The sequence below is a fragment of the Phyllobates terribilis genome, unplaced genomic scaffold (genome assembly GCF_046119375.1).
Source record: "Phyllobates terribilis strain yellow unplaced genomic scaffold, ASM4611937v1 Scaffold_1__5_contigs__length_1240528914, whole genome shotgun sequence".
Lineage (NCBI taxonomy): Eukaryota > Metazoa > Chordata > Amphibia > Anura > Dendrobatidae > Phyllobates > Phyllobates terribilis.
This window is the reverse complement of record NW_027362761.1, coordinates 44,217,406-44,240,701: the sequence shown is the minus strand read 5'-3', so window position 1 is coordinate 44,240,701 and position 23,296 is coordinate 44,217,406. Positions and strand designations below refer to the sequence as shown.

Here is a 23,296-nt window from a genome sequence, read left to right as displayed (position 1 = left end):
AGGTTCTTTCCATCTCATAGTGATGTCATATGGCTAAAAATGTGATCAAGATATTTTTATTAAAGGGTTTTTTACAATAACTGCGATAGGGGGAGGAAACAAATGTATAATAATGGAATATGTAAATCTTAAACACTTGAGAAGGCATGAAGAATTAAAAAAAAAAATACCATTCTTTTTTTTTTTAAAGGGAGTCTGTCACCCCCCTGGGACCTATCAGACCTCTATTATGGGCATACAGGTTATAGAAATGTGAATCTATACTTACCTGTATGTCCCATATTACAGGTTTGCTTGCTTTGAAATAGCTTTTTATTAAATTAGTTTTGACAAGCTTCTCGTCCGGGGTACATGAAGAAATCCCCGCCTATTAACTTAATTTCCATACCCCCCCTCCCCTGCAGGTCACAGTGCCCTGTGACGTGCAGTTCCCAACCGGATCCCGCACAACTTACCCTGCATGGAGGCGCTCTTCTTCCTGCCGTCTGTGTAGCCTTGTGGAGCAGGAAACTTGTGCGCAGCCGCCGGTGAGTCACTCTGCCTTCCCAGCGCCTGCGCACAAGTTTCATCAGTAATATTATTTTACATTAGTTTATAATACTGTCATGTTTTAGAATAGAAAGAAAAGAAGGACTGGAAAGACTCAAAGCGCAAAATAGTGTCTTATCTGGGTAACAATGGTAAAAGTATTGCACAATGGTCTTGCACCTGGTCGGGTTGTGTGCACACAACCACTGGTAATGCTGCAGACCCACGAGAAGATGAAATGGCTGTCGTGGTTGTCTTGAAGAAGAAGTTTGCATACTTCGAAACGGGTTGACTAAATAAGCCACTTGTACTCGGTTTGGCACCTTCATCCTTCCCACATGGCAGCGCACAATTAACCCATTTGTTTCTCCATTACCTGCATGTTTTAGAATTGGAAACGTAGGGGAAAAAATTGCTTCACAACTAGGCAATGCCCTCTAAACACTGGGCATGGCCCTGGTTGCCATGAGCTCATTAACACTGCGCTGGCTGCTGGGATAGATAGCAGTCATGTGATTCCATTAGGGGAAGCCAAACCTTTTACCTGTAGCAGGCAATGGTCTTAATATGTGATTGTGTCAAGTCCAGCAGGACAGGATCTGTGCAGGCTACTAGAGAGGTTGCACTGAGCATGGAAACCCACTCTAAGTGGCCTGCACGCCTGCTGAGATCTTACGGACATAGGTATTTATGTTGGCACATTTCCACATTAACATTCTTTTATTTTACCTGACTCCTTCAGCACCTTTTTAATAGAGCTTTAACATTCTGCGATTGCTATTCTGTAATTCATTGATTTGCACAGTTTATTCATGGAGCTATTTCGTTCTAAACGAAGCGTGGGGCTGAGAAATGATCTGGTCTGAATATTCTCCGACATGTCTGTTCTAACATGGTGGTCTCTTTCCAGCTAATGAGTAAGGAAACCCCCGTTTCTATTGGAACAGATGCCTATGCCGAACTTGACAAACAGGTAACACTGGGGGGATTAAACTAACCTTGAATGCAGGGATTCTGATATAAAAATGTGCTAAATATTTCTGCATTGGCTGAACAATTTCTTAAAAATTGGGCAGAGCTTAGCAGTATGGGTCATAGTCAAATGCAAGTCACCAAATATACATACTGGCGTAAACTATAGTGGAAACTTCAATTTGTGGGGCATTGATAGCCCAAAATGCGTCGGCTTTCTCAAGAGGTAAGTGCCTCTCTCTTAATAAATGCGTGCCACTGAGGTTTTTCTTTTTTTTAAGACTGGAGTATCATGACAAGTCTTTATAAAATCATTACATTTATTCCAGTTTCCCTATAAGACATGGTATTTTACACTTAAGCTTTTCACACGTTGACTAAAAATCCCCACTTGAACTAGAACATGTGGGCATAAGAAAATAAGTGAAATAAAATAAAATTCTAGATGTTTTGCAGAGGATCTACACAAGTCTCCTGATCCAACCTTGCTTTACTAATGCAGCATTGCCCCCTTTGCTTCATTTGGGACTGGGTTGCCATTTTTTCCACCTTGTAAAGAACTTCTCTGAGCAGGAAAAATCCAAATGGGCTCTCATGCCTTCATTCGAGGGCTAGGTGGGGGTCCTTTTGATTGGGCCTCCAAAGAGTAATGATGGCATTTTTTAGCATTATGCCATTCCAGCAATTTCCCTTTATTGTGGTTAACTTCTTATGGTTAAAAAAAACTCCTTTGAGTATAGTTTTACAGCTAAACTAGACCTATTAGCCAAAACTAATTTTTTTTTCAAAAATCTTTCTAAATAGCTAAAGAAATCAACAGAAGAACTGAATGAAGCATTGGCAGCAAAAGAAGAAATTGCCCAGAGGTGTCATGAACTTGACATGCAGGTTAGTGTCTGGGTGTCATCCCAGGTAGCATGATGCACACTTGTGTCGGAGACTTTTAACACTTGGATTGTAACTTCCATTCATAACTGAAGCACAATGATCAACCTGGTTTGTTAAATGTCAGACCCCATTAACTTCTAAAAGGGTCCATCAGGATCTGTTGTGGTTTTCATCATTTTGATGAGACAATAGCACTGCACCTGGCACTCTTGTTTTTGTCAAATGAGCTCAGCCTGCCGACAGACACGTCTGATGGCAGTGTGAACCAAGTGTTGTATTTAGTGGCCATTAATCATTTAAAGTGTAACTGGTTTATTTTTTATTGCTGATTGGCTTTTGCAAGGTTATGAAATTTTGTATTTATATTTCATTAGCTTATTTTGCCCCCTCTGAAACACCATGCTTGAGTGCTATTTTAACTTCTTTGTTCAAGCTCCCTAAGAATCTGCTTTGAACTGTTGCTCAGCTAGAATCTGTAATCTATTTAAAAAAATAAAAAAGTCCTATGTACAGGAATTCCCCTGTCTGATCATAGAGGAAGGGAGCAGATGGGCTCAGACAGGGAAAGTCACCTACTGATTGGAAATAGAGTACTGATTCTTACTGAGCAGCATTTGAAAGCAGACTCTTAAGGAGCTTGAACTAGGCTTTTAATACAGTGCTGCACTTGGTGTTTGCTAGAGTAGGAGACTAATTAATGCAATGAAGTATATTACAAAAATTCATAAATTGCAAAGGCTGATCAGTAAGTTTAATTTAAAAAAAAGGTTGTTACTCTTTATAACTACAGTGTAAAGCAAAGGAGACAGAGGAGTATCAGAAACCTTTGGTGAGACAGGAGATGGATATCTGCCTACCTCAGACTTATCATACAGTATCATAATGAACCAGAAGCAAAACTAAAATTCAAGTCAACAATGAAGAAAATTAATTGGGGGAACACATTACCCCTGGGTGGTAGCTTCCATGTATTTTTAAAGTCCATAGTCCACATCTACTTCAATGACTACAATGAAAGCGATTCTTAATCAGAATCCTTTTCAGAATTAATATTTCATGGCAAGTATTTTCAGGGGTATTTATTGCTTAGTGTACCAGATCTAATGCTTTTGTATATTGTCTTTGCATCCAGAAATAAAATGAAGCAAAGTTTGAGACACCATGTAAGGCTAAATTCACACTGTGTTTTATGTTTACATTTTAGATTTACGCAGCTATATGTATATACCGTAACGTACTTTTACCATTTTAAAATTTCCTTTTGGTTTAAATCTGGCCATTCTCCAATACTGCTGCCTCTTCGACTCCATGTGAAGTTTTTTTTTTTTTTTTTTTTTAATTTTTTTTTATTCAAAAGATTTTATTGAACAAAAAGAAACAACATTACCGTCAATATAGCAGCGGGGAGAAAGAATGATAATATAAAGAAATAATAATCATTTGCTTTCAAGCAATGAACTGCCGATGCTCTGCATAATAAATGAAAGAAGTTACATTCACCCTTATACCCACTTTTACCCCAACACACCCCCCTCATTTTCCCAACCCCATTGTCTGAAGTGCAAAATATATCTACTCCTGCAGCGGTCAGCAATAGTAAGAGAATACGGTATAGTATTGTAATGGAGCTCCAGCCATATTTAGGAACCTTATCATAGGAGTAGTACATTAAATATCCCATCACTAGCTAGAGTGTTGGACACTACAGCCGGACATTTAATCCAGAATCCTCATTGTTTATTGAATTTTGCAGTTGCACCTCTCTTAATGTATACCCTTTTCGCCAATGGAATTCTGTTGTTTTGGCACTGTATGCACTTTCTAGCTTGGTGCAGAATTTTAGCTATTGCCAGCTGTATCGGCGTACATCCCGTACAAAACTTAGAACACAAGTTTTAACATTCAGAGAGCTTGATCTCTTTGATCAGGTTTCCAACATTAGTCCACAACCCCTTTCATTTAGAACACGACCAGAACATCTGGACAAGGTCTGCACCTTCTCCCCTGCATCTTGGACAGCTGTCATCTAATTTGAGGCCCATTTTATGTAGCACCCTTGGGGTTCTTTAGACTCTTTGTATGAGAAATAACTGAGATTGCCTCTGAGTAACTTTAATAGGCACTTTTCCTGGAGATTCTAGACTATCTTCCCATGCCTCTGAAGAAATATTCCCCACATCTCACTCCCAACTGGACTCGACCAGAGCTATGAGCTCTCCCAAAATATTCGATAACAGGGATTTATACAGTAGGAAGATAATGGCTTTAGCTTGGATTACATAATCTAGTATGACATTAGATGAAATAGAAAAATCAGATATACTTTCCTGGGCCCTCGCAGCATGCCTCAAATACTTCTAGAAGTCAGAATTACGCAAATTAAACGTATGCTTTAGCTGTTGAAACGAGCAGAAATGCCCATTGTGATATAATTGAGACACATACTTTAGACCATGCCTTTTCCAATCTCCAAAGCCTTCCAAATGGCAAAATTCCCTTAGATAAGAGGTATACTTAGTGCAGTCACGCATCCCTAACAGCTTTTTGCAATTCCACCAAACTTTATGTATAAGAAGCAGAGTAGGGAAATTTTTTGATTTTAGCTTTGAAGTTCTCTTCCCCCTATGAAGATCTATTCTAGAAATATATTTTGTCTCTTACTCTAGCAGTTGGGGCCTTATACAAAAACTTAAGCCATTGAATGAAATTGGGGCCAAAACACATGACCCTAAGCACTTCCCAGAGGTATTTCCATTCCACACTATCAAATGGCTTTGTGGCCTCGAGGGAAAGTATAGCCTTGTTGCATGGGTCTACCTGTGCATCATACAAATTTAAAAATAACCTCCGCAGATTAATAGCAGTTGATTTTGAGGGCATAAAGCCAGCCTGGTCCGGGAGTATCAGTGGTAATAACAGAATTTAATCTGTCTGCCTGAATTTTAGCAAGCATTTTAACATCTGAGGTCAATAAGGAAATAGGACTTTAAAGGAGTCCGGCAGTTCTTTATCTTTTCCCTTTTTCGGTAGGACAACTATTATTGCTTCATATAGTGATTTTGGCAACTCGCCCTTCAAGAAAGCATTATTAATCATCTACAAGTAGTGCGGCAGAAGTTCCCCCTCAAATAGTTTAAAAAGTTGAAAAGACTGCAGACTATATGAACCTATGAAGTGAATTAATAGTCTTTTGTTAGGTGTGTCTCTTGTAGTCCAATTATTGCAGAACGAACCTTTTTAATATACCTGAGCATTGCATATCTTTCCAAACTATCGCTTAGTCCTCTTATATTCCAAGATGGCAAATTCACGGTCATACCCATTTTTGTCCTTAAAAAGAAAAAAGGGAAGATATGTAGGACCAGATATCCAACGCTGAATCTTATTCCAGGCAATATACCATTAGAAGAATCTGAGTAACAGAATAGCAGCACTTCAAACACCCCCTCTCCCCCACTCCACCAACTCTGGACCACGAACCAGCCCCACCCGTGCTTTTAAAGCGTAAACCAGGGGTCTCAAACACGCGGCCCGCGGGCCGCATGCGGCCCCTGAGGCTGCTTTATGCGGCCCGCAGGCACAGACCCCTTGATGATCTTGACCAGGTCCAGGAGGAGCCGCCGACAGCAGCGCTGCATTGCCGCACAGAGACTGTTTCCCAGCACTGCATTTCCAATGCCAGCCGCCGGCCAATCAGAGGCCAGCAGCTGATATCTGCGTGTCGGCGCAGCGAGTATAACGTCATTGCCATATGCAGATGTCAGCTGCTGGCCTCTGATTGGCCGGCGGCTGACATTGAAAATGCTGTGCTGGGAGACAGTCTCTGTGCGGCAAAGCAGCGCTGCTGTCGGCGGCTCCTCCTGGACCAGGTCGGGATCGTCAAGGGGTCTGACTCTGTGGTGCCTGCGGGCCACATCTGCAGGAAGGCCGCCGAGGGAACGGAGGACAGGTGAGAATCATCTTCTTTTTTCTTTTTATGTGTGTGAAGAACAGCACAGGGGGCACATAGCCACAAGAGGGGACCTGGATGGGGCACATAGCCACAGGATGGGGACCTGGATGGGGCATATAGCCACAAGATGGGGATCTGGATGGGGCACATAGCCACAAGATGGGGATCTGGATGGGGCACATAGCCACAAGATGGGGATCTGGATGGGGCACATAGCCACAAGATGGGGACCTGGATGGGGCACATAGCCACAGGATGGGGACCTGGATGGGGCACATAGCCACAAGATGGGGACCTGGATGGGGCACATAGCCACAAGATGGGGACCTGGATGGGGCACATAGCCACAAGATGGGGACCTGGATGGGGCACATAGCCACAAGATGGGGACCTGGATGGGGCACATAGCCACAAGATGGGGACCTGGATGGGGCACATAGCCACAAGATGGAGACCTGGATGGGACACATAGCCACAAGATGGGGACCTGGATGAGGCACATAGCCACAGGATGGGGACCTGGATGGGGCACATTAGTACAAGATGTTTGCCATTATTACTATATGATGCTAATTGTAAGACAATATTACTGAATGTGGCCAATTGGGGGAAACAAAATTGTAAAAATCAAAAAAATAAAAATAAAGCATGAAAAAATATTGGGCACTAAAAATGCTGTTTTATATGTAAACTAAAGTAAACACAAAAAAGTGCACGTTTATTATCGCCACATCCATAACGACCCAAGCCATAAAAAAATAAACACGGAAAAAATGTTCAAAAGGTGTATACAAAAAAATGGTATCACTAAAAATGTCACATTGAACAAAGAATGCGGCCCCCCAAATTCAAATTTTTTCCATGTGCGGCCCATATACCCAGCCGAGTTTGAGACCCCTGGCGTAAACCTACCCTTACAAGTAAAGGTTGGGGCACGGAATGACACTATACCATTACCTTCGGGTGTACACTCCTGTGAAGAAAAAAGGAACATTAGACGAGAAATGAGAATTATCTCATTAATGGAGCCTCAAAAGAGGATCCACAGCACTAATGAAAAATAAGAATTATTTGCGTCATTTTAAACCATGAATACAGCACAAATTAAACATGCATAGAGCAGAGAAATTGAAACATAGCACCAGTCCTGAGGGTTAGCAAATATGTCTGGGCCAACAGGAGACGAATGGCCAAAAAAGTCAGCCCAAACCTTCGGAGTCCACAGACACAGACCCACTCCGATTCAGACCCTACTACTGGCTGCGGCCCCATGACTGATTTGTTGCTCATGGCTGTCCAGCCACCATAGACTATAGGGCATCCCTAGGGGACTCCAAAAAAAATCTGTAGAACCAAGGGCCAACACCTTAATGTCCAGGAACAGGGATCTTTTTTTACGCTGAACCTCCAGATAAATTTGCGAAAAATAAAATTCATTTGCCCCCTAGCATTGTGTCCTACCTCTATCTTGCTTTCCTAAGGATAATGTCCCTGTCTTTTTAGTGCAGGATTTTAATCCGGATGGGACGAGGGGGTCTCCCGGTCTCGTGAAGACTCGATGGGCTCTCTTCACTGCGAACAAAGGAGTGAGGACATCTTTCCTAAATGTGTCCTGCAGCCATTTTTCAAAAAAGCAGTCCGGGTCACCACCCTTCCACTTTCTCTGGGACCCCAACCAGTCTTATGTTGCTAAGTTCCTGGCGATTTTTCAGATAGTCACTCACTGACGTAGTACACTCCGCCACCTATTGCACGTAATGGCGGATTATAGCAATTGTTTCTTGTATATATCCCACATGACCTGTCAGTGTAGTGAGTGTAGAATTGCATTTAGTAACTGCATTTAATACATCCTGCAGGGATGAAGAGCTCTCCTGAGGGTTTTCATTAGGATTACTGGGATTGCTCAATTTCCGTATAGGAGCTGCTTCTGTGCTTATTGAGGTCTGAAGGAAAGAAGCCATTAGAGAGTCCTCCTCCTCCTCCTCCTCCTCCTCCTCCTCCTCCTCCTCCTCCACCTCCACCTCCACCACCACCTCCTCCACCACCACCACCTCCTCCACCACCACTCTGAATTCGGGACCTTTCTCCAAAGCGAGCTTTGGACCCTGTGTGGCCTCCACAGCGAGCTTTGGACCCTGTGTGGCCTCCACAGCGAGCTTTGGACCCTGTGTGGCCTCCACTGAACTCTGCATCGGAGTGCTGGACGGGTGAGACCTGCGGGCATTTTGCTCCAGCTGCAACGCCACATCCACACTCAAGTCCCTCTGTCTCCTCCTGTCAGCCACTCGGATGGCATATTGAAAATAGGCCAGCGCTGCTTCCTCCTCTCTGCCCATCTTTTTACTTTGGGTCATGGCACGGCGCGGCTATCAAAATAGCTCCCCAGGCTCCAGGAACCCTGACTTGAAAGGGTGGGGGTAATCACTGATCAGATGAGTGCAGCCGGAGCCCTCCTAAAGCACGTCTCACTGCATACACCGCTCGGCCATGTCCACCTCCATGTAAAGTTTAAAGGGAAAGTTTGTGTGTAAACTAAAAATGTTTCTTATCTATTTGTCATATCTGATTTATATTAACCAATTCAGGATCGTAATGTGATAGGACTGTTCAAATTACTTTTTTTTTTTTTTTACATGGATCGAGTGTCTGTGTGAAAAACTTGCAGCATGGACTATTCTCTTTCTAGCTTTGGATGAGACTATTCAAGTTTATGGGTGCGCAAAAAAATTGGAGGCCATGCAGAGCATCCGTGTGGCATCTGATTTTTGTGGATACATTGCCATTATTAACCTAGGAAACGATCTGATCATGTACATTTTTGAATGTAGATATATGAAAACGGATTGCACATGCATGCCACATGGACGTAAAATACGGACACATGGATGGCAGACAGATGAAAATTGTCTGAGCGTTCTGGATGAAACCCGATGGATTTTTCATGTAGTCGTCTGACCCTGGCCTTGATTTGTGCCAGCAAACTATCATACATGCCATGCATCATATTTACTATTAGTGCGAATTAAGCCAACTAATAGGTGGTGTGCGCATGAAGTAGACAGCTGAATAATGCTTCACATTTCTCATTCATGACAAGTCACAGAAATAGATTTGACACATTTGTAGATTGCTACACTACAGAAATGTAGACATATTAGCATTGAATGTATATTTCGGAAATGCCCGCTGCCATTTCTATCAAGCCAAATATTCTCTTTCACAACCAGTATGACAGTTATTCAGATGTCCCTAATATTTTGTTTAGTAAGTTGCCCAAAGAGGTTACTTGAATGGGGCAGGTTGTGTCTGGCTATCTTCTTTGCTTTCATAAGCTTGTACTCTTGTGTGAACTGGAGCGTACATGCTTGTAGACCATTACCACCTCATGTAATCTTCATGCCCACCCTTGCAGAACCTATAGTATTACACCAATCTCTTGATCGCCGCCATATTATAGTCACATCTTTAGTTGAATACACAAAAAATGGTAAATCTGTATTCTTTTGTGCTAGAGTCCAATGAAATCCGTTAACTGCTTTCTTATTTTGCTTTCTGTGCCAATAAAGGCGTACTCTATCCAAGAGGAACGAGATAAGCTGAGATATGAATGTAATGAGCTAGAAGAAAGGGTAAAGTTGTGAATGCCCACACCCCAGCATCAAACACTTAGACCTCATTCAGATGTCCATTTTTTTTTCACGTACATGAATAAAACATACTGATGTGTTGGATCAGAATTTCGTCAGTGTTTAGTCAGTGTGTCCATTTTTACCATCAGCGATTTTTCTTATCTGCCAGTGAAAAAAAAAATTGTACAGCTGCCCCTCCCATTGCAATGTTAAAAACGGACAGCCCACTGATTGCACGCGGACGGCACCCATGTGCTGTCCTTGAGTTTGACAGACCTGCAGACTTGTGTGAGTGGTTTTTGATCCATAAGTCGGATCGAGAACAGACATATCTCTGTGTTTTTTTTGCAGTGACAATCTGCAAAAAACCTCTGACGTATAAATAGCCCCATAAACCAACGAGTACGTGTTCTATGCATGAAAAACATGGATGGAACGTACTTGGAAAAATGGACGTCTGAATGAGGCCTTACTAACACAATGTTGCTTTGGTTTGCATATGCACTGTGCTTTTCTGCTCCGAAATACTAATATTGGTTAACTCTTCTGTTAGAAAAATGTTTCCCAAGATTTGCACATTCAGCTGTATTACATGAGTAGAACCCAGCGGAGGTCAGCAATGTAGTAGCATGACTTGTTTCTGCACCAAATATTAATATATGATGATGAAATATGGTTCCATGGTCTGGTACTGTGCGTTCTTTAACATATATGTATATGTTGGACTTGCTAGCATGAATCTTTTAATGGTTTTGCCAATGGTTATTGCTCTTTTATGCCAGCTGTCCCCACCCATTCACTCACTATGACTTTTTTGTTGTTTTTGTAGCTGACAGTTGATGCTGCTGTCAGCGTTAAAAGGGCTTACCCCATCGGGGACATTTATCACAAATTGACAGGGGTGAGACCTACATCTTTCTAAAAAAAAAATGGGGCCCTGTTGCCCACTTCTGTTAGGAGAGGTGGTCATGCATGTACGGCTCTCTATTGAAATTGAAGAGCAAAAAACTTTCTGAACTCACATTAAAATTAAAAACTACTATGACCCTGCATTTATCAAACAGTTATGGCATATCTTGTCATTATGCCCTTCAATTGGCAGAAGTGGGTACCACCATAATATTCTGTAAGAAATATTCCATTATCCAGTCTGTTCCTCCATTACTGAGAAATCAGTGTTTGAAGTGAAATGCAAATGAGGCTGAAGATCTATCTGTAGATCCGAAGCCTCTGCCACTCCAGCTCTATGTACTGTATGTGTGTGGGGTGGGTGGGGGGGGTATAAGTTTCAGCTGAGCCGACAACTACCTAAAGTGTATGATAAGCTTGGGTTTTGTTACTCTGGAATTCACTGATGTCCTGACTTCAGTTTTGTGTGTGATCTGCTAAGAAGATTGTAATGTTTTAAAATCTAAGCAATTTTACAATGATTAATACAATTCTTTCTACTTCTTATAAATATGTTTGGACTTTAACCCTGCAATGGTCGCAGTGCCATCATGGATTGTAATAACACTGTGACGGTTACACGAGTGCTCTGAGTGGATGGCATGTTACCTGGATTGCACAAGAAAATGTCACCTACAAATCCTTATTTACACTGAAGAGTGAATTTTTACTGTTTGCTTTTTAAGGTCGCGGCGCTCCAAGAAGAGAAGAGCAGTTTACTTGCCGAAAACCAGGTTATTATGGAACGCCTAAATCAGTCTGATTCTTTAGAAGATCCGAATAGTCCGGCTGGAAGAAGGCACCTCCAACTTCAGACACAGCTAGAGCAGCTACAAGAAGAAACCTTTAGGTAGAATGCATATTATTTTATGTGCAGCAGACAGCCATTAGAAATAACTCTTAATGGGGTTGTCCAGGTTTGCCATGGGTCTACAGTCTCTGTATGTGACTTCAGACTTCTGAATCCTCACAGCACGCACATTGCACACTGTCAGGATTCTTCGGTCGCGAGAGTGGACCGTCGTGTGAACGCAGATACGCGATTTGCATACTTCCGGTCACATTCCGACTAGACGTGCACAGCCTCGTTTACTGCAAGTGAATTGAGTGAGGCCATGCATATCTAATTGCTTTTGGCATCAGTAGCGGAGAATCCTCACAGCGTGCAGTGTGCGCGCTTTCAGGATTCAGAAGTCTGCTGCCACATAAAGTAACTGCAAACTTTCATCCCAAACCTGGACAACCCCTTTACATCTTTACATATATATCAGACCATGCAGAGCCAGGTTTATATGGTTAGGAAAATACCTGGCAGTCATTGGGCTTTTCAAAAATCCTAACGGTTTGCTGTCCATCCTAACATCTGTATGAACATTCTTTGCAGACTTTCACATCTGCGGCACGCCTTGTGGGTTATTCAGATAGTTTAGAAATGTCAAATATTTCAGTTTAAAGGGAAAATGTACGTCACATACAGAATGCAAATCCACCATCAGATTTACAGTGCACATCCTTGGCAGATGATGTGAACGTAAGGGTGCAACAGTGTAGGTAATTGTTCATATTCTGCAGTCTTTAGTCTACACAGCATAATTTTTATAGCAACGAAGATATTGATTAGAGAGGTCCTAATACTGTGCTTCTTGCCATTCCCGCACACTTCATGTAGATTGATTGTGGGCACCTTTGAACTTGACTGTCTATTTAATGAGGGTAGTAGCACCCATACACTGATACAGATGCTTTGTAATGCTGTGACTCACTGACTGTTAAATGGTTAACTATTAAGAAAAAAATAATTTTACTCACATAAGATGTTTTCATCAATGACTGATTGCTTTGCAGTTCCGGTAGAATAGTTCCATTCCTGTAAAAAGGATTTCTTGAAAGTGGGTTTTAACAAATATGGTGGAAACCACAGTTATATGCAACGTACGAACATATATTTAGTAGAGGATCTGCCCCGATTTTTTTTATGTTGTGAAATCGCCCCATTATTTGTTAGCACAGCCTTTCCCAAGGACCACACAGTGTCCTGAAAATGGCTAATGATTGAGGGGCATATGACTAGACACGTCCATCAGCAACCTCCATTTAAAAACCGCTGTCCTATACTAGTTTCACGGTCTGTTTAAACTAGTGCCATGCCTTAGGCTGTGTGCCCACTATGCTTTTTTCAAGCGTTTTTGCCGTGGAATTTCCGCAGCAAAAACGCTTGGTAATACGTGCCCCATGGTCCCCAATGATAATCCGCATGTGCTTTGCACATACTGCGGAAATTTCCACTGCGGATCATCTTTGCGGAAAAATCCGCAGCACGTCCATTAATTTTGCGGACACGCAGCATAATTGCCGCCATTGACTTGCATTGAATCTCTTAATATCCGCATGAGCACATGCGGATATTATGCGATCCAATGTGCGGATGGTACCCGGGTTTGGAGAAGATGAGACTCTCCTCCAGACCCGGGTACCATAGTACCTGTAAAAAAAAAAAGAATTTAAAATAAAAAAATAAAGATTATACTTACCTTCTGATGGCCCCCGGTCTCCTCAGCGATGCGTCCGGTCTGTTGTATGGGTCGCAGTGGTGTGAAAGGACCTGCCATGACGTCATTTAGTCATGTGACAGGTCACGTGACCACTGACGTCGGCGGTCGCGTGACCGGTCACATGACTAAATTACGTCATGAAAGGTCCTTTCACACCACTGCGACCGATACAACAGACCGGACGCAGCGGAGAAAACACCGGGGGCTATTGGAAGGTAAGTACTTTCCAAGTGATGCTAAAATCGCTTGGAAAAGCGCGTGATAGCCCGCATGCAGAAATGCATGCAAAAACGCTTGACAAACGCTTCTACCTGGCGGGAAAAACTCATGTAAAATCCGCATGCATTTTTCCTGCCAAGGAGAAGCGGAAAAAATCTGCAGCATTTCTGCATCGTGGGCACAAAGCCTTACGTTTAGAATTAAGTTCTTTGGGTGGCTAGAATAACACTGCAGGTAAACTCTTCTTGTCGTCCAAAACTGGACTGTCTCCCAAAAAGCAAATGACCCCATTGTGAACAGAATTTGACAACTTTGTAAACCAACACAAGAGACCTAAGACTATTTGTAGATAATATCAGTCGTTTTTGAGAATGTATATCTATTTTTTCCTATTCTTGTTTTATTGTTACCCTAAACAAAGGTTTTCATCTTTTCTAGGCTTGAAGCGTCCAAAGATGATTACAGGATACGATGTGAAGAGCTCGAAAAAGAGATCACAGAGCTAAGGCAGCAAAATGAAGATTTAACAACACTAGCCGATGAAGCACAGTCACTGAAAGATGAAATGGACGTGCTAAGGTACAGGCCAAGACTTTCCTATCTATCGCATTCACATTTTGTCAAACTTCAAAACCTTTTATCCGCTGTGTTATATTGCTAAAAACGATTTCTCAGATTTAGATAGATATCCAGATATAAACACACCCCTCAACATTGCAACACCAAGAAGGAAAAGTTGTGGAACTATTAAAATCGCAGGATCGATAAACATGTGACTGATATGTAAATGATGAAACAAAATTTTCAAAATATCTAAATTTTTTTCAGTGCCATGCGCAGCATAAATATACACACTTGCATGCCTTTGCTGCTCTCAACATTACATCGCCAAGACGCGTGTTGCTTGTACTACCTGAACGTGCTACTTTGGTCTGCAACTATGGACTGAACTTGTCTCTCATCGAATACATCCAGGATGTCATCAGTCAGAAAATGGAAAGGAAGCCGCCAGCAGCGGATATTGATGAATTGCACAGCTACATTCAAAAAGGCAAAACATTCCTCAGACAACCATTAATAATCTCAGTGAAAGCAGCCAAGGCGTGTAAGATGTGTATTTCGGTGCTCATACGTAATATTGAATAAATTGAGATTGGTGTAGAAAAATACTGGAAAGTAGGAATACTTTTAAAAACAGAAATATATTGTATTTTGATAATAGGTAAAAATAAAATGAATGAACAAAAGAGAAAAATAAATGAAAAGAATATTTGGTGTGACAACCCTTTGCCTTCAGAACAACATCAATCCTTCTAGATTCAATTGTACACAGATTTTGTAAGAACTCAGCAGGGAGGTTATTATAAATATCTTTGAGAACTAACCACAGATCTTCTGTAGATGTAGGCTTGAAGAAATCAATTTGTCTCTTCATGAAATCCCAGACAGACTAGATGATGTTGAGATCAGGGCTCTGTGGGGGCCATATCATCACTTCCAAGACTTTTTATTCTTCTTTACACTGATGATACTTCTTAGTGACATTCTCTATATGTTTGGGATCGTTTTCCTGTTACAGAATAAATTTGGAGCCAATCAGACGCCTCCTTGAGTATTGCATAATGGAGACTGTATTTCTCGGGATTTAGGAAACTTTCAATCCTAACCAAATTCCAAACTCCATTTGCTAATATGCAGCCCCAAACGTGCAAGGAACCTCCACCATGCTTTACTGTTGCCTGCAGACACTCATTATTGTGCCGCTCTCCAGACCCGCAGTGAACAAACTGCCTTGTATTACAGCCAAATATTTCACATTTTGATTTATCAGTCCAGAGCACTTGCTGACATTTTTCTTTAACCTCAGCTTTCGTGCATGGTTGGGTAGCCTGGCCTTGTCTCTATGTTGAAGATGTGGCTTTTTGGCCTCATTTCTTCCATGAAGACCATTTCTGGCTAGATTAAAAAGAAAAAATAGTCTACATCATTCTATTGGAAATAAAATCAACAAACCAATATATGACCAAGGAATTCCCTTGGTGCAAAAATCTTACATCCATACCAAAAGTAAAGACTGTGCTCACCATGGGGTTAGAAAAAAGGTAAAAAAAGGAACCTTTCCATTTTGCAATATCACAGAAAAGTAAGCATGTTGTTTCTTTTTAAGGTTCTTGGCCGAGCACTGCATTTACGTTCCTGAAAGTTGCTTGTTTCTTGGTGTCCTCCAATGCTGAGAAATACAGGCATATAATTATCCATCATGCAGTACCATCAGGGAGGTGTCTGATTGGCTCCAAATATATTCTGCGGCAAGACAACAACCCCAAACATAGCAGTCTCATAACAAACTAATTTTCAGCGTAAAGAAGAACATGGTGTCCTGGAAATCATGATATGGCCCCCAAAGATCCCTAATCTTAACATCGAGTCTGTGTGTGATTATTTGAGAGGCATAAGAATTTGCAGAAGCCTATATCCACAGAAGATCTAAGGTTAGTTCTCCCAAGATGTTTGGAACAACCTCCCTGCCAAGTTCCTTCAAAAACTGCATGGAAGTGTATTTAGAATGGAAGCAGAAACCTGCAGGCTGGGGGCCACACGGGGTCTGCTATGCCATTGTGTGTGGCCCCCATCTCATCTGGTCACAGTAAGGCTTGCCTGTGTGTGGCTGTTTGCATGTAGTTTACATAGCAAAAAAAAGCTGGGTGTCACTCTTTCATCTGTGTCCTCCATAAATGTTAGGAGAATAAGGTCTCTTTACCTTTCTTTTTTTATTCCAAAAAGATGGATATGCGTTTTACTGGTGACCATCTATGCTTGTGACTGTTTATGTTGTAGTTTATGGCATTTAAGTTTACAATGGGCAGAGCCACATTCACGCATGGCCTTCTCCGAAGTGTAAACTGTTGGTAAAGAGTGAAGGTTGCACAGGCAATTATGGCATCCGGAATCATGGTATGGCCAATCATTTAACTACATCTTCTCATTTTCCTTCTTTCCCTTCTCCTTTTCCTCTTTGACAGCTTTCGTTTGATAGAGCCAGAGAATGGTGGAGCTAGATGGGGAAGAAAAGCAGGTGGGAAGGTGTAGATAAATTATTGGCCCCGCCATGAAGCACTGCGCGCCTGTGCTTGGTTTGAGCAGTCATTCTGTGCAGACAGTCCCTTTTAAGTATTTTTGCAGCCTTTGGGAGGGATCCAACATGACAATCTCGCCCTTGTTCTCACAATCCTGTTTGATGCACTATTGATTTCAAAGTTGTTAAAAACCTTGACCACAGTTTCCCACATAATGGCCGGTGAGAATATTAGTCTGGAACCAGTTTCAGGTGACGCCATAGCATGGACACTAGGATACAGCCATGTCAAAGGCTATAGAAAGCGTCTCAAAGAAGACAAGCGTCACGTCATTCAGACGTCTGTGTTTTTACCTATTGTCTTCCTGTGTATTTTTTGTATGGACACATTGTATTCTTTCAATACTCACCTGCCCATTTTTACTTGTGTACCTACAGTCTCTCTAGAAAAGGGTCATGGTCTTACCCTAGACTTTGTGCACCAATCTCACACACACAATGAACGTGTCCACATAAAAAAAAATAAATGACCGTACGCTGATGGCATCAGTGTGCTGTCTATTCTTTGATTTGTTTTTTAGGAGATCCGCCTCTGTTTTGGACCCCTTTCCATGTTGTTTGGTTTTGTTTTTCTTTTTTTTATATATATTTTTATATTTTGTTTTTACCATCCGTGTACTACCGATTTTTCACAGAAACATGGAATGTAAATTGATCAGAACGCTGATAAGGAAAAAAAAAGTGCCTTTAGGGTCTTTTGGTTGTAATTGTAGTGTGAAAATAAGGGGAAGATATTTGTAAGGCTGTGTGCCCACGATGCGTTTTTAATGCGTTTCCGCAGCGTTTTTGCAGCTGCGGAAACGCTTTAAAAACGCATGGTAGAAGGCCTGCCTTGTTCCCCAATGATAATCCACATGTGCTGTGCACATGCTGCGGAAATTTCCGCTGTGGATTATCATTGCGGAAAAAAACGCAGCACTACCAATTATTTTGCGGAAGCGCTGCGTTTTCGCCGCCATTGTCTTGCATTAGACCGCATGGATTACGCATCACTGTATATGTAGATGCGCATTCCACGCGTTCTAATGTGCGGATGGTACCCGGGTGTAGATGAGAGGAGAGACTCCTCCACACCCAGGTACCATTAAAAAATCTGTAAAAAAAGAATAAAATAAAAAATAAATGTATACTTGCCTTCTGTCGGCCCGCGCTGCGCTCCTCCTTGCTTCCGGGCACTTTGCAGTGAATTGAAGGACTTGCGCTGACGTCAGTCATGTGACGGGTCACGCGACGCTGACATCGGCAGGTCCTTCAGTCTACCGCTGTCGGCAGACGGGACGGAGCGAAACAAGACAGCGCGGGCCATCGGAGGGTAAGTATACATTTATTTTTTTATTTTTACCACTCTCTCGGGTCACACTATATAAATCCATGCTGTTTGCATGGATTTATATAGTGTGACCTAGTTGTCACAAGCACTTTCCAAGTGATGCTAATCGCTTGGAAAGCGCTTGTCAATCCACATGCGGAAATGTCAGTGAATAACGCTCCATTTCCGCATGTCCCTGGCAGGAAAACGCATGTACGATCCACATGTACAATCCGCATGTACGATCCGCATGTACAATCCGCATGCGTTTTTTTCTGCCAGGGAGATGCAGAAACGCTCAGGAAAAAATCCTTAGCATTTCTGCATCGTGGGCACATAGCCTTATAGTGATGGTTCGTTCGCGAACGAACCAAGATAAAGAGCCGACTCCCTGTTGTGTACGATAGAAGCCGGCACCCTAGTGAGAGCTACTAAATACTCTGAATGGCTCTAACTGGGCGCCAAAAATTCTGGTGTTTGGCGGACGTAACACGCCCATCCAAACCAAACTCCACCCACTCATCAACTTAATTGGTTAACTGCAAGTAGGCGGAGTTTCGGCCATGGATGGGTGGGGTTTCAGCCGCATTATCGTCAGTTTAAATATGTGTTCACCTATTGTAAAAACACATTTAGTAGGGATCCATTTAGGCCCAAGTGAGCCCACCCTCCTACAGAGCGCTGCCACATTTGTACATGGCTTCAGACCACTCGGTTACCTTCCTTTGTGCTGGTAGGTATAGCATTGGTTAGTTTTTCCGATTATTTGTCCCCATTGATTTCACTGGGTTTTGATATGTGGCCAGGAAAGCTTGCTTTTTGTAGTAAGCAGGATTGTCTGGCCTCCCGAGCTTCTCGCCACCTTACACAGAAGTACAAATGAATTCTGGTAAAGTTTTACCATTGAAGTCGATAAAGTCCCAGATCCAATGGAAAACATCCACTATCATTTGTTTCCAAACAATAAAATTGGAATTCAAGCATTCTTTGAACAGATGCATAGTAACAAAATGATTGTAAGGACTTTTGTAAATCCTCATACCAGTGCCAGGGACATTTTCTCACATGCAATACAGATGTAATTTTAGAATTGTAGCAAAACGGTCATGTTTTTGCAACAACAAAAAAATCAGTTTTCCTTTTATTACACAAATGCAAAAATCATATCTATAGACCCAATAGAGGATATCTGCAAAAATTATTGTGTTATTTGTTGTAAATTTCTGCAGTTGTGGAAAATCTGGTGTTTTTTTTAAAGGAAAAAATCGAGTGCTGCCTAACTTTAGTCATGGGATGTTGACTGCGAGGGGGTTGTTCCACTGCTTTTAAGCCTGGGCTGCACTGCAACGTTTTGTACCAATACTGATTGATTGCAGTCCCAAGCAATACATTAAATTGTATTAAATTGGGTGGACTGTAGCTGCCACTTAACAATTAAAATCAATAAATGGCGCTTCAGAAAGTCATAGTGTAGCCAGACCTAATATTGATGACCAATACTTAGGATAAGTCATCAATAACATGTCAGTGGCACCTGGTACTCCCACCAAATGAATAGGATAGGATCTGCAGTCCCTGGTAGTGACCACTACAGTTGACAGAGCTCTGCAGCTTTTTTGCCAATATCCAGCTACCAATAGACTGAGTACTGCTGACTGCTGTTGATGCCAGGTGTGGGACCCCCTCTAAAGGGAACCTGTTTTGTTATACTTGCAGTTCGATCTGCAGACAGCATGGTATAGAGCAAGAGAGGCTGAGCAGAATGGTATATAGGTTTGTTGGGAAAGTTTATCAAGTCTAAAATGGGCAGATTTTGCTTATTTTATTCCTCCTGTACCCCTGAATATTCTGTTTTTTTATTTTTATTATTTTGATTATGTAAATCCTCCATACCGTTCCAGAGATCTGGGCTGTTTTATTCAGTGCTAATCTAATGGTTTTTAAAAGGGGGCGTTGCTCTCAGGGTAAGACTATGTTCACACTTGGTGTTTTTGCTGCGTTTTTTTTCTGCTTTTTTCAGGATCCCAAAGTTCAGCTTTGCTTCCACCACAGAAGCATGAACACAGGTCACCAATGTAAGACATATGTGAAACCTTTAAACCATTTTTGGAAAAACATTTTTTATGTCTGAAAAAATATTGACCATTCTGAACAAAAAAGTTCACATGAGTTAATGAAAAAATACACAATTACAAATGTAACAGCATGGGGAGGTGAATTAGTTGGGAATAGTTTACCCAAGACATTGGCAGTGCATTGAATTTGTAGGACACTGTTTACTTTGACCCTTTGGTCAGCCTTTGAGTTGATCACCTTGGTCGGCCAATGTTTACTTTACACATATCACTAATTTAATTAAACTGTACTAATCCTAACTGCCATTCTCAGGTCACCAGGACACCAAGACATTATGTTTTACACTTGGGAAAGTCACAAGAATAAACTGGTTTTACGTACTGCTGTACATGCTTTTTTTTTACTAACAACGCAGCAAAACCTGATAAGTGCTTTTTTTGCACTTACTCATTGCTTTCTATGGGTGAAAAAATGCTGCAAAAACGCTAAGAAGTGACATGCTGCAGTTTTCAAAAACGCAGCAGTTTTTCAATCCATGTCTGGAAAAAAAACAATGTGTGTGCATAAGATTTCTGAAATCTCATAGCTTTTGCTGGTACTGTAAAACGCATAATTTAATTTGCATAAAAACAAAAAAACAAACAAAAAAAAAAACGCAAGTTGTGAACATAGCCTAATAATGCAAAGCAGTCTTTTAAAGACCAGAGAATCCAGTGAGACATTGTTGATAAAGATCATAAAAATGAGCATTCAGTAAAAAATGCCCAGATCTCTGAGACTATATGGCGAATAAATAAAGTACCTTGAACAGCAGGAATAAAATAAAAGCAAACACTGGCCACTTTTGACCTGGTGACAGGTCTTCTTTAAGCAAGAGATGGAATCTTTGACAAACAAGTGGTTATATATGGTTGACTTCTCTCCGCTGTTCATTTCTGCATTTTGCTAGCATTGACAGCTTTGAATTTTCCCTAGAGTTTATGCTCTAACTTCCTGGACAGATAGAGCCTTCAATTCATCAAAACAATTTTGCCAGAACTCTGGTGCAACTTGCTTTGAAAAGTCGCAAATGTTATGCACAACCAGGAAGATGCTAAAAAATAACTTTTGGCATTTTCACAACAGTTTCTCCCACCTTTGCTAAAATGAGCAGGGCTGGATTAAAACAGGGGTGCTGTGAGAGGGGAAGACCACAGCTCGTCTAATTCATGAGAAATCTTACTCCAGTCACTGACTGGAGTAAGATCAGTGGCAGGGCAAACAGAAGTGCATGCCACTTGTCAGACGCTCCTGATTCATGAATCAGGTACGTCTGACTCCACCACACCCGCTCATCAAGACCGGCTTGACTATCTGGGCCATAATTCCAGTGTTCCTAGACCAATTAGTGTTGAGTCTTGTATACTAAATTATCATGCTGTCTAAGGCCATGTTCACACGTTCAGTATTTGAGTATTTTACCTCAGTATGTGTAAGCCAAAATCAGGAGTAGAACAGTTAGAGGAAAAGTATAATAGAAACACCTCACCTCTTCTGTATTTATCACCCACTCCTGGTTTTGGCTGACAAATACTGAGGTAAAAAACTGACCAAATACTGATAGTGTGAACGTGGCCTAATTGTAGTAGTCAACAAGATGTCAGATTACAAGCCGATTGCTTCCAGCCTTTGAAAATGGCTATGTTTATTCCTATGTATATAGGCTGAAATCATATCTTCTATTTTACCTGCCGTCTTAGGCTATCTACACACATCTTGGAAGTAATAGGCAGTGAAAAAATGCTGAAAAGGCACCTAGTGTGAACATGGCTATAAAATTTTGCTGCGTTTTTAGTGAAAATAAGCAAGTTCAGCACTATGTGAAACTCATTAATTTTTAAGATTTTACTATCTTGTGTTGGACACTGAAATGGTAGTTTGTATTAGAATCGTTTAATTAAATTAGTGATGTGTACAGTGTAAACATTGGCTGAGCTACGCGTGAGATTGAACAATGTCTGTGCAACTGAATGGCAGACCATAGTGTGAAAGTAAATAGTGTCATACAAACTCAATGCACTGCCAGTGTCTTAGGTAAACTATTCCTGAACAATTCACCTCCCCCCACTGTTACATTTGAAATTCTGGTTAGTATGGTTTCACATATGTCTTGCATTGGTGACCTGTGTTCATGCTTCTGTAGTGGAAGCAAAGCAGAACTTTGGGTTCCTAAAAAAACACACTAAAACCTGTGTTTTTGATGCAGCTTTTTTTCCTGCCAAGAGATCAGGTTTTGCTGCAGAAAAAAAGGCTGAAAAAACGCAATGTGTGAACAAAGCCTTAATGTTCTGGCCTTCAAAATTCATAGAAAGCAATGTCTTTTCCTCCAAGGCAGGATATTCTGATCAGTGACGAGCGAATCTGCAAATTAGTTAGTCCTCACTAATTTGGGCAGAAGTTTGATTTGCATCAAATGTTCCATATTATGCTCTTCAGATCTCAGAGCGTAATAAAGGTAGGGTGAAATAAAAATATACTCTCCCCATTGTTCACATGTTCAACAGCCTAGTGTCCAGGCCTTCATGCAGCTCCCTTCTGCCTCTGCTTTATTTTTGCACCTTGCACAATTTCCTCTTCCTCCATCTCTACACGGCACTGTGACTTCCGGCGACGAGTAGGCCTCTGATGTCACGACACACATTGTAACGTGCATCACCTGAGGCACTAACGAAGCTTCAGGCATTGTACGTGGTGACATCAGAGGCCTACTTGGTGCCAGAAGTCCTAGCACAGAGTGGAGATGGAGGAAGATGATGTGGGGCAGAAGTTAAGACCGGTGGGAGTTGTACGGAGGGCCAGAGAGGAGATGGCACTGAGACAAGTGAGGTGCACTCTTGCAGTTGCATTTCACAAAATATCCAATTTTTCATTATCAGATATGATATGACACCATAGATACACTTCCTTATTTTAATCTTTATTGAGAATTTTTCCATTTTTTACAAGAAACAAAACATCAGGTATGTGAAACCTTATATTAGTTGAAAAACATTAAACCAATCTTGTGTTGTAATTATATTGTAACAAACGAATAATCAGATTATA

At 41.5% G+C, this 23,296-nt stretch overlaps 1 protein-coding gene across 2 annotated transcripts in view; it reads left to right on the top strand.

Moving 5' to 3' along the window:
* HOOK3 (hook microtubule tethering protein 3) overlaps positions 1 to 23,296 on the top strand; it is an 83,070-nt gene that overhangs the window by 28,212 nt on the left and 31,562 nt on the right. Inside the window, exons 7-11 of one of the 2 annotated variants that reach the window (XM_073661152.1) lie at positions 1,439 to 1,501; positions 2,305 to 2,388; positions 9,910 to 9,972; positions 11,607 to 11,770; positions 14,130 to 14,270. In XM_073661152.1, coding sequence (XP_073517253.1) covers positions 1,439 to 1,501; positions 2,305 to 2,388; positions 9,910 to 9,972; positions 11,607 to 11,770; positions 14,130 to 14,270 — 515 coding nt within the window. The remainder of the gene's footprint in view (positions 1 to 1,438; positions 1,502 to 2,304; positions 2,389 to 9,909; positions 9,973 to 11,606; positions 11,771 to 14,129; positions 14,271 to 23,296) is intronic. The other variant, XM_073661159.1, reaches the window with a different exon arrangement.